The 12934-nt window shown below is 33.2% G+C and overlaps 2 protein-coding genes across 3 annotated transcripts in view; one reads left to right on the top strand and one right to left on the bottom strand.

The window, feature by feature from the left end:
- Positions 1-5100: 5100 nt before the first annotated feature.
- Positions 5101-6812, bottom strand: LOC120636494 (transcription initiation factor TFIID subunit 7-like). Its single transcript, XM_039907999.1, has one exon. The coding sequence runs from the start codon at positions 6646-6648 to the stop codon at positions 5284-5286; it is 1365 nt and encodes a 454-aa protein (XP_039763933.1). The 5' UTR covers positions 6649-6812; the 3' UTR covers positions 5101-5283.
- Positions 6813-9233: 2421 nt separating this feature from the next.
- Positions 9234-12934, top strand: part of LOC120636110 (N(G),N(G)-dimethylarginine dimethylaminohydrolase 1) — an 84164-nt gene continuing 80463 nt past the window's right edge. For both annotated transcript variants that reach the window (XM_039907408.1, XM_039907407.1), the window contains exons 1-4: positions 9234-9371; positions 10192-10513; positions 11812-11914; positions 12734-12831. In XM_039907408.1, the coding sequence (XP_039763342.1) occupies positions 10250-10513; positions 11812-11914; positions 12734-12831 (465 nt within the window). In that variant the 5' untranslated portion in view covers positions 9234-9371; positions 10192-10249. The remainder of the gene's footprint in view (positions 9372-10191; positions 10514-11811; positions 11915-12733; positions 12832-12934) is intronic.

The following is a 12934-nucleotide window of genomic DNA, read 5'->3' as shown; positions in this document are numbered from 1 at the left end:
GCATGGTAGAGACCTTGAGTGTTGATTCGTATGTTACTTTATTCTGCTTGTGACGAAGAATACTTGTTTTATCTACATACATAGAATACAGGACAGTTTAGAAACAAATATGAGACTGAAATAAAAAAAAACTACTTTTACTACACGTACTTTATTCTCGAATATGGAAAAAACACATATATAATGCTTATCAAGAGTTTACAATAGCAATTATGTTGAAGGAGACTAAGGCACCTTACAGCTAGTCTAGTTGTGCGAGGTCGTGAAAGTATTGAACCACCAACGGAACCGCTATGACATTGGCGTGCTAGGTCTACCTACGCAATGTAGAGAAACGAAATAGATGCGCGAGGCATTTCTTATTTTATTTAGGTTAAACCGATTTTAGTTTTGTTTTGGAAACTGTTCTGGAAATGCTATATCTTTTTTACGCACGCACACTGAAAAAACACTGTTTGTTTAGACACGTTCCAATAGGAGCGCTAGCAAATGGCAATAGAATGATGGACAAACTTAAGCTTTAAAACAATGTAAATTAAGACCTGAAGTTACAGTGATTAGGTACAATACGAAAATTATTGCAAAATTACGAGCGTGCAATCTAATACAAAGGGACACACACAGCCTAGTAGAAGTTGCCTTTCTTTCGTTGCAGAGACAGACTTCATGAGGGTACATCCACGACAGCGACTTCGGTAGACAGCGGTTCGTCGGCCATGTAATAATTGATGTGTTGACGACTAGACTGTCGGTGAAAATCTTAAATTTGCTAGTAGCCAGCTACATCGCGGACGACAGTCGTGGATGCATATCTTTTCTCTTGCATGTATTCTATATTCAAGCCAAACCAGCAGACAAAAGTTCTTCAGATATGCAAGAGGCAGAAACATAGTACGTACAGGTACATGTCCAGGTTTGCTATGAAGAAAACTCCGCCTGACGCCTTACGCCTAAAACCGCCATCGAGTCGCTGTCGATAAAATAGCTATACCCACGCAGATATAAAATAGCTGCGTGGGTACATGTCTATGCAAATAATAATACTCAGGCTAACCAGAAGGGAAATAGTCTCCTTCAGAAAACGACATAATTTCTATTACATATTTATCATAATAATATTATGTACGTACGCTACTGGAATAATTGAGTTTACATATAATAATTAGACAAACACTACATTCTACATAAAGCTTACAAACGTATTAACAAATATTATACAGCACAGTGTAGGTACCTGGTACATGTACAGTAATGAAATTGATGAAAGAAGTTATTCATCAGATCAATCTATTACTGGCCTACTACAGGGCACTGATAGACAACCACAATGAGAATGGTTTAAGCCGTAATTCACCACGGGTTCTTGCATTACATGTTGATTTATCATCATCAGTATCAACTAATTACCTGCCCACTACAGCCTGTCTTCACTAATAAGGTTTTAAGTTTAGGATTGATCAACTTTAATTGCTTTTGACACATTATGGTGAACTCTCAGGCATGCAGGTTTCCCTGCGTGTCTGCCTTCACCGTTAAAGCCAGTGATGTTAAAACGCACATAGCTCAGAAAAGTCAGAGGTGCGGGCCAGTGATGAAACTCGGTCCCCCTTGAAAAGGAGGCTAAAGTCGAACGTCTATAAACGGTTTACATATATTCGACACTTATATATTTGAACGGCTACCTATTCTGTTGTCATGTTTGTTAATACTTTTGTAATAGTTATAATATAAAAACTAATACATTATTTAATACGTTTCATAATATGCGAAATATCTAATGGAATATTATTAGGTATTTCGTGGAATAAAATAGATTATATTTCTCCAAACACTATAACCGTATACTACTTATAAATTATAACATATAAGTCACTAACATTTAGTTTGCTAACATGTCAACACATTCTCAAACTAACCGTTATGAATAGATATATCTTAAGATTAAAGTTTAAAGCAGTTTTCTGGGAGAGACCAAAGACCGTGCTTATGAATTGTGTGACCTCGGCACGCCCGATGCATCACTATTTTTGCTGACAGTATGGGCATTATATGTATAATGTTATTTAAATATACTTTCCAATTTCAAATTACTACCTCGAAGTAACTGGGGGAGAGGATATTCATTTTGTCCTTTTCCCGTGAAGCCCGTGCTGGTTGCAAAATACTTTGCTTAAGATTCCTACTCTTGTCTCCTGCGGAACGAGTAGCATCTACGATAACCTACAGCCGCAACTTGTTAAATCACATAATATCTAACAATGGAATAACATAGAGTATATGCATAGACACAAAACCATGTACAGAATAAATTAGGCGAAAGTTCACCAATTAGGTACAACTCTACTAAACACTTAATTATCTGTAAACTAACGTATAGTATTAATAACGTTATGTGGAAACATCTTATGCTTTAACAATATGTGAATATACCTACGAAAGAATAAGTAGTTTATTCAGAATAAAATAGACGAATGTTCATCGAGTAGGTTCAACTCTACCGAACCCTTAATTATACGTAAACTAACATATAGTTTTCATAATAACATTCAGATATATCCTACACTTTAAACACAATATGTGAAAATACCTAAATGGAATCTATAGAAGACGAGAAGTTTACACAGTTTAGAAAGTTCATCAGGTAGGTAGAACTCTACCGAACCCTTAATTTAATGTAAACTAACATATAATTGTCCTAATATTATATAGAGATAGATATACGCTAGGCTTATACCATAATATGTAAACATACCTAATATGGAATAACTATGAGTTCAAAAAGAATGAAAACAGCTGAAAAATTCACCAAGTAGGTTAGTACTTAACAACCTACTTTTTTGGCGATCAGTTATTGTAAGAACTACTTTCTATTATATCTGAGACTAAGTTAAATAAACTATGTGAAGTAGGTATTACTTTCATAAAATAGGTACTACTTATTCTTGTTAACAATTTTAATATTATGTATTAATTTTAAGTGTATATTAGGTACATAATATTATACTGTTATTTAATATCAAACATATATGTCACTTCATTGTTAATGTTACTCTTTAGTCATAACAGCAATGAAAAATGCATGCCTCTCCAGGTATGCAGTAAAAAAAACTATCTTAAACCAATACTGACACAAAACACCACCAATGTATAAAATATGATAAAAAGTGTCTAACTACATAGAATATTATTATCTATTTGAAAACGAATATACTTTTTATGTAATTAGAAAAGAGGTTGCAAATACATATTATATAAAAAATAGTTACATTATACTTAAAAGTAATAAGTATATTCATATAAAAGTTTTATAACCCTCGAGATCCAGATATGTAGTGCTACAATTTTTTATCTAAAATAAAATGTAAATCTTTAAAAAAAATATTTCGTAAATAGGACACTGTGCAGTATACCTAAACTCCAATTAATAAAAACAATAATTGGAGGAATAATAACTAGAGGTCAGAATTATATTCTATAATAACTTTTAATAGAAAACTCATTCCACAGCTTTTAAAACATGTTGAAGGGATTAAACAGTTTAATACCCAGCAAAAATAATAATAAACATGTTTTATGATTTTTTTTGGTTTACCCCTACATAATAAATTTCTAATTGTTTAGCACTGAATTCGTAATAGAATTTAACTGAATTAAATTACATAACAAACTTTCGTATCCAATATTTGGCATAAATAATCACATTTTTGTTAATTATTTACTTTAATTACATTGTTTAATAAGGTAAAATATATCAGGTTCAGGGCATTCCAGCTTGGTTAAAAATTGTAAAATTTACTTAATGTTGGCATCATATTATAAAAAAGTTGTGTCCGTTGCTTGCAGGTAATGGTAACAATATTTTTCTCACATTCTTATCAACAAATCAATGCCATTTAACATATTAAAAGTTCATAAAACATTGTGATAAATATATAAGTGTACAATTTCAACATATTCTTCCAGTGTTATTAATACTTGTCAAGTTTAAGTATCCAATTTATTCATTAAAAACTAGTTTGATTTAATGGCATGTTTTGTATAATTACCTACGTATAGTAAACTTCAAAGATTACTATATGTATGTAATTACATAAAATAATACAATAAACCTTAATAAATTACTATTTGTCTTTTAGAAAAATTGCTATCCCTTTACTGTTTATTGATACCACACTTGTAGTGCCATTACCTTACAAGAATCTAATCAACAGGAAGATATAAGTCTGACAGACTGACAACACCCTGGTCCTGAGATATGTGTAGAACTTTAGTGGCAGACTGTTTCAAATCACATTATAATAACACAGCAGTGAAACTAACTCAATAGTAAATCTATAAAGTAAAAATAAGAAATAAATCAAAAAATCACATTTGCTTCCTATGTTTACTGTTATGTGTTGATTGATTAATGAATGGTGGACAGTTAGCCTAACTAGTCCTAAATGTTTGTTGAATACTCCTATCTTTGCTTACACTCTCAGTCCCTCTGTGCCCCTGTAGTCCTTCAAATACACATTTGTTCCATTACTTACACAAAACATAAGACAAAAAGTAGGTAAGTAGTAGAAAGTGAAGAACTAAAATATATACATAATAAGTTTTCTAAAAACCCAGCTGCCATTTTTATATTTTATGCCTATGTTGCTGTTGTTATAAAGATATGACATCTCATCCATTACAATGAGCCCAAAAAAGTGTGATGCCAGAAAATCTATACCTTCACTATGAGAAAGACTTAAATACATAATCTTATATGTGTAAAAATATTAAAACAATTTAATATAAAACAAAATCTGTGATGTGTATATATATAGTAAGTATAAAGTATACTTATATGTATTTTCTTATGCAGTTAATCTTAAAATTATATTATCCTACATAGTTAATCATAAATGTTTACTTTTATACTGAAATATCCAAGATTTAAACTATTATGCTATTTTTGAACCAATTGTTTAGTTGCTAGTTATTAATGAATTTTTATATGAATAAGCCAATTAACTGACTTTTGGGCTATAGATTAATCTAACAATATTTGTTATTAATTTATAGTATTAATATTAGTCAAGTTACGTCTATTTTATAATTATATGTCCAACACTTTAACATGATCTAAAAAAATAAAAAAACAATAACTAAATCAATATAAAATTATTAACACAACTTTAAAAACTTCTTTTGTTAAAACATTAGAATTAGGTCCACTTAAAAAACTTCACTCATTTTTTTCATGTAAATAGAGGATATAGTAATAAAACTCCTCTATTTCATGAAATACGTTCCTCAAATGTCCTCTGAATTCTGCAATGTTATAAGGCCCTGGTATTCCATCTCTTTGTACATCACATCTTGGTTCAGTGTGTGCAAGATCTCTTGGAACCGTTGACGTAAAGCCACATTCTCCATCCCAGCAATTTCATGCCTTGTTCTCTGACGACGCTGTTTGAGCTCCTCCAACTCGACCCGTAATTGCTCAATTCTAAATGTCATATTATCTTGAGATAAGTCATTAGACATATCAAGTGACATGTCATGAGACGTATCTTGAGCCTGAGACTGATAGTTGGGATCACCCTCTGAAGAAAATCCTCCACTTTGAGTAGCTGAAGTCACTGTTGAAGTCACTGTAGAAGTTGCTGTTGCAGTCACGGGGGAATCCACAACTGATGTCACAGTTGAGGTAACAGCTGAAGATCGCCGTTTTGAAGATTTCTTCTTGCCTTTTGCAGCTGGAGTTTTGGCCACAGGTGGTTCAAACTCTAAAGGTTTTGGAGCTTCAGCAACAGCAGTCTTGCTTGTATTGGTTTTTCGACTGTTAAAAGGCGACATGCTGCATTTCTCCATCTGTGCATTTATACGCTCTTCTTCAAAATCACTGTCACTCACTGCCCCACCAAATATATCAACAACATTTGATGAAGAGTCATTCTTTGACGTATCAGGCTTTGGTTCTTTTTTCTTGGTCTTACGTTGAGCTTTTGGCTTCTTCTCAGGTTTAATTGGTTTAGGTGGTTTAATGGGTTTAGTTGGTTTAGCTGGTTTAACTGGTTTAGTTGGAGGCGGTGGGATCAGATCTGACTTAAGGAGAGTTTCATCATCTTCCTGGACTACTTCCCATGACAGTTGACAAGCTTCGTTGTCTGCACGCAACAGCCTCTTCACCTCTTTTTCAATTTCAGGGGCCTCAACATACTTCTTCTTCAATGTTTTCCTGAATCTGCGTTTTCTAACATTCTTAGTAGGTGGAGTAAGGCCGTGCGGCCACAGAAACTTTTTCTCAACCTTAAACGGATCCTTTTTCTTGTTCTTTGAAGGTGCATCTTCTTCCGATGCTGTTTGATCTGGATCTTCTTTACAAATCATCATCTGGCAGATGTCGGCGGTCTTATAAAAACTTTTGTTGTCAATTGTCTTTAGAGATTCTATGATGGTGGGTAAATCGATAATCTTTCCATGCATAAGCCAGTGATCGAATCTTACTTCGCCATTCCTCATATCATTCTCTATTTGAATTGATAATCGGTTTTTTAGGCTATCGCCAGATCTTAACAGTTCTCTTAGAGCTTTAGCTGGCTCTTCTGGTAAGCGGAGTATAAACTGGGACTCCAACTCAGCAGGATATTCAGGTTCTTTTTTATCTTTATTCATCTTGAAATCGGTAGTCGGTAAAAGAAAAATAACTTACGCGAGGCTCACGAAAGCCGCAGCCCGTTGTTCATTAGCTTTGAAATATCCACTAGTTAAGCAATGCGAAGAAACATGGAAGTGCTTAACTGGGGAAAAATCAATAAAACATAAATCACAGATAACTATTTGACAGTTGACTGTATTGTTTGACACCATGAAGGTGTAGGTTAAGTATGGAGAGTGCAGTCTTAATAATACCTCTTTGTTCGATCTCTCTTTCTAATTTCTAAACGGTTACCCATTTACTGAAGGTTTTTCTTAACTTGACTTCCTTTACTCCGTTTAAAATTATTATTTCTTAGGATTTTTACTTTAAAATGTCTTACGTGATCATTCAAAAATTCAATACTTTATTGGAAAAAAGTTTTAGAAGAATAGGTAGTCATTAAATAAGCTAAAACCAACCACGTGTTGTTTAATATCAATAGAGAACCACAAACATGGCTTGTGTTAGTTGTTGGAATTTTTACATTTTAGTGTATCAGTTTCTGAAGTGTTACGCCGCATTTTTTTCGAATTAATAAAATCGATAAAGGCTTGCTCTACTTTTATCGATTTTACGCCTCTTTATCAAGAATTTTTACTTTTTTATATATTAACGCCTAGCAGTTTAATTTCTATTAAATCCCATTAAGATCTGACAGATCTCAGCAGATAACAACAAACCATTCACTCAATACTTATCCCATTATAATAAATTAGTTTCCCTTTAACTTGCTATTTAATTTTAATGGGAGCACTACTTTATTTTATTTTTTTTTTCATTTAGAAGGCTTTATTACGCAAACTTTGAAATAATACCAGAAACACACGAAAAAAAAAATATACATATATAAATACAGTTGATTGCTAAGGCGGTCTTATTGCAAAAGCAATCTCTTACAGACAACCCTTGGTGAAAGTAATTAAAGAACATGAACGCGGGACAGTGCAAACAATAAAATATAAACACAATACAAAACAAAACACTACAATAGAAATAGAAGTAAATTAAACACATTATATATTTAAATAATGTCTATAAATATAACATACTACACTAAATTATATAACATACATATATGAGAATTCACAAAATAAATAAATATTATACATATATTATATAACATACATATATGAGAATTCACAAAATAAATAAATATTTATATTGTAATTTGTGTTTTTAGTGACAGAATTTAAGTCCAATGGAAGGCCAATTCTTTTTCAAACTTTCTATCCTAGCCAGGGTCAACCATCCATTTATCATATACGTTAAAATATGTGTTCGTAATTCGTTAATTTAGTGAGTTGTATCTTATGTTTCATTAATTGAAGTGGATGGAAGAAAAGTTAATATCCAATTTTGTAGAATACTCAACTTGGGAAGATTCTTGGTGATAGATAACTCTTCTTATCGCTAAGTTAAGCATCTAAATTATTCTGTTTTTCAGGCAAAAAACTTTCAGTACCAACCTGAAGATTAGCAATTGGCGTTGTCTAACATCATACCGCAGTGAGTACGTTAAATTATCAGCTACTGTTATAATCGTTCATGCCCACCAACAACTAATAAAACCATATTAATTCTAACAAACAATTAAGAAAAATAAAACTACCCTAAAAATGGCTGAGCTTGGCGATGTCCATACAATTTTTTAAAGTGTGGTCCGTGTCACCGCTGCTCAAAACCTCCCAAAAATATTGTGCCTGATTGGTCTGACGTAAGCGCCTGTGCTATTACGGCGAGCCAGGGCACCACCGCGTCACCCAGGTTGGGAACCCCTGAGTTAAGCTATTACCTTGCATGATGTAGCCTATAGAACCATTTATTGAGCCAGTTGGTACACCTTACGAACGTTACGTTCGTCATCCGTTGAATCCACTGTTGTTCTGTCTAACAGGTAATTTTGAATCTTCAAGTTAAACACTTTTTCACATGTTATCCTCATGTCAGTATGCATCATAAAATTTATGTTTAGTAAAACAATCAATCGGATAGTATTATACATATGACCACTGATCTTATACTATAGTAGGTACGAGTAGTATAGTCAGTGCTTATGACGCTTTATATACTGGTAGATTTCTGATTCGTCTCCAATATGTGCAGAATTACTTTTTAATAATTGCACGATTTAGTCATTGACTGCCAACATCGGCCAGCCAACCGAATCGTATCGGTTTTATGTGCCCAAATGATCATCATAGTATAAAACTTAATATAAAATCATCCAGCATTTGTTTAGATCAATAAGCACTCAATCACGTGAACATCGTTCTGTAAGGCAATCTTTTGCATCAATTGTTTAGCGCCACACATTAGCCCATCGATAATAGCCACGCTTTAAAGAAGTAGAATCCAGAGCCGAACTGCCACTTGCCAGTAATCAGTATTAATAAAATCAAGACTAGTCAGTTTCTGTTTAATCTGTGATTAACCTTGAAGACATAGCTGTACAGTGATATACCGTTGCCTTTTCCATATGGGAAGGAATAAACAAAAAAAAATATGATTAATCTGTGCCTGTTATAATCTGTGCTCACTGCTGTGTGCAGCAGTTGGAATGTGTAAAATTGTAATAAGAAGAAAAATAATCTTCCACAAAATTAAATAAATCATTAATGTTAAGTGTGCGCTACAAATTTACTTAAACTCTAATTTGTAGTTGCCAACCCGTCGACGTCGATCACCACCCAAATCTGGTATAGTCGGAAAAATGTAATAGGCCCGTTTTGACATTTGTGCAAGACCATAGAATGTAACTTGGAACGAAACTGAAAGAAACAAAAACAATAAAAATCAATTACATACAGTGTTTTAAAAAATACGTAAATTTTTTTGGGACGTTAAATAATATGAAAGAATATATCGCGAGTATTCTTTTTGCGCTTACTTCATAGTAGCATGCAATTTATAATTGTTGCGAAACGTTCCGAAAACAGTTACGTTCTCAGTCTTTTTTTTTTTATACTAGAGCTGTAACCATTTTTTTACTGAATATCGAAATTAAATATTGTGTAGTTATCTTTACTGCAAAGAATGAGCTTGGTTCTCAAAATGGGTTCTAAATAATGAGTCTGAGATGATGTATCTGACCAAGCGCCACATGACTGAAGCGTCCCCGCGCGCACTGCGCAGTTTTTCGTTCCTCATCTTGTAAAGTTGACTGTGCGCTCGTTTAAGTTTGATATATATTGTTTACTATTACGTTAACTATGGCTCTTCTATTTTGGACATTAATTTAAACATAGTGATTTGACTCGATTTTTGTGTTTGTTGTTATATAGTACTAACTCTGTTTCAACATGTTGAAAAGTGGACGTATAATCAACAGCCAGTCACGCGTATTGGTTGTGAAGTTAAAGGAATACTTTGAACGAACGAACACTTTACAATAATTTTTATTATACATAAATAATTTGAATTGATTTATCGTGAGTATCGAGTACAGAGTCTTATGGTCCATAACTAGTTACGTCGCGATGACAAATGTCAAAACGGGCCTATTACATTTTTACGACTATAACAGTTTACTTTGTGGTTGGGCGTTTACTGAGCGTCCATTCGGCGTCGAACGGGGAAATGGATTTTAAAATGCATGAATATACTCACGCTGTGGTTGGTAAAATGTTACCAGAACTCCGCGTTACGGACAAAGCTGATCTCAACGATGCTAGGCGTCAGTACGACAATTATTTGCGATTGCTGAAAGAGCTAAACCTTGAACTAATAGATATAGAAACCGATGCATTTTTTCCTGAAAATATTGTGTTTGAAGACTTGGCGATCGTGTGTCATGGCATCGTCTTATTCCCGCGGCCAATATCGGCTACCGAGGAAATTATTGTAAGTTCTTACAATTATCTTTATTTCTATTCTACTGATAAGTATTCATTGGTCTGTCTCACGCCACTTCCTTACCTGTTTCTTTTATTTTCTGGGTGCAGTTAAGTTAAGTTTAAGTAAATCATGTCCCCTGTCCCCCTTGAATATTTTTTTTTTGCGAGGAAATTTGTAGTTTTTCTAAAAATATATATTCTGTATAATTTTAGGTTATATCCAAAATATGTTGGAACTAGGCTATCACCTTGTGCTCTAACCCCGCTGTAAAACAATAAAAATAATATAATGCTTACTTTTATTATACATTCATCTAGGTTTAGAGGTCTAGGCTACACGCAGAGGTCAGTTGATAAAATAAATTTCAAGAGAATAGTCAGAGTAGCAAAGCTGAGTTGTCAAATTACCTATTTATCAGCATTTTTATAATTTCAATGACTTTCACACTAACACAATAGAAACAGTGAAAACTTTAAGTCCAAAATTGTATCATTGAGTAATTTCTTTAATTTCATAAAATGAAACACTTTTTCAGTCTTTAAAAAATTCCATTTTTACTTATTATTAATGTACCGTAAATGCTTTTCAATTGCACGTTTGATTTGGCAAAAATATTACAGTTTCACAACAATTTAACTAAATTATTGTAGTGGCCTAAATGGGACTACATTGTGGGTTACCTTGCTGCTTATTACTTAGTAGTTTGATGCAGATCAGTTAACACCATAATCTTCAATACATCATCGTTTTGGCTGGTCTTTCTAGTGGTTAATTGAGGAATTAAGCAAAACAAAGACCAGCTGCTGAATTAGTTTTACATTGGAACTTGTTTTCTAAAATCATTCTAATTTTCAGAAGATCCATCTTTGTTTTTAAAGCAGATTTTTAAAAAGAATGGAAGTTGAATTGTTAGATCCTTTTGTTTTATAAATTTAGAATGTTTATTATGCCTTTATATTTTCCATGCAAACAAAGATTCTCTTATTAAACATATGTGGAGCATTGTGCACATCATATGTTCATACACATATTTATATATTATCACCATCCCCTTACATAATTGTAAGGGGATGGTGATAATTCTGCTTGCCAACTTAAGCTACAAAGGTTCCAAATCTGCCCCAGTCTAAGAAGAGCCAACAACAAACTTAGCCGGGCAAATTTTTTTTTGTTTTATGGACATAAATTAAATTGAATCGAATATGTACCGACTACTAAATATGCATTTGTAATAGAAGTAGTTCCTTAGCATTGTGCCTAAAGATTTATAATTGCGTTGTATTGTAAAGATGTTTATTTTTTAGATGGATGCACTTAAAGAAGTTATGCAGAAGAACCTTGGACAAACTATAATGGATGTCACAGATCCTGAAGCAAAACTCGCTGGTTCAGATGTGCTGTTTACAGGTATGAGTACAACATTATGGCTACACAAGTATGCTTACTTTGGGGCTAGAAGTCGATGTGTGTATTGTCATGTTATATTTATTTATTGATTCAGTTTGAGCAAAAATAATTTTTTGTGTATCCCAATAAGGTATGGTAAATTATTACAACATCTTTTATCAAAAATTACTATATGCAGTGAGGAGGATACTAGTACCAGAGACTCTGGCAAATGAATCTGTGTACATTTTCTTCTTTTTTAAAACTGTGTGGAAACTGATTTCCAGGCTAAAATGTAAATACCTGTGAAATTATCCATGATGCATATTGGAATCAATCTCATTGCCAAATTTTGATAATATCTGTCAATTTTCGAGTATCTTATATCTTTAAACAAGCGATTCTTGTATATATAAAAATGGAATCTCGGAATCAGCTTCAACCAAGGGGTTCATCGCCAACAAGGGGTTTCGGGGGCGATAAATCGATCTAGCTAGGATTCATTTATATTGGAATTTCGGAATCATTTATATTGGACATACGACTATTTTTTTTAGTCCACTCATTCGCGGACGATAGAGTAAATAATAAGATAAGTAAGTTAATAAGAATTAGTTGACAGATTAAATTACCGTGTGGTGTGGAGTAACCTTAACGTAGCATGAATTAGTGTTTATAATTAGTATTAAGCTTTGACTTAAGAGAGTCGTAATAAAATCGTCGTAAGGTACAGACGTGTGTCATTTTAACCAAGCCTCCCCCGCGCACACCTCAACCGTAATAGACTTCAGTCCTATTAACATGTATGTATCAATATTTTTTTTTTTTTTATTGTTTTAGGGCGCGAGTTCTTTGTGGGAATTTCGGAGACTAGCAATGAAGCTGGGGCCAGTGCAGTTGCAGAGGCTTTCCCCGAGTTCCCCTGCACACCCATTAAGGTACTGTTGAGAATGTATGATTTATCATTACCATCTTCTCCTCTCTCATAGAGGTGGATTAGACCCTCCATACGAGTTGATAATATCACACTACAATGTAAAG

The sequence above is a fragment of the Pararge aegeria genome, chromosome Z (assembly GCF_905163445.1).
Source record: "Pararge aegeria chromosome Z, ilParAegt1.1, whole genome shotgun sequence".
Taxonomy (NCBI): domain Eukaryota; kingdom Metazoa; phylum Arthropoda; class Insecta; order Lepidoptera; family Nymphalidae; genus Pararge; species Pararge aegeria.
The sequence above is the reverse complement of the archived record's forward strand: the minus strand, read 5'-3'. Positions and strand labels throughout refer to the sequence as shown.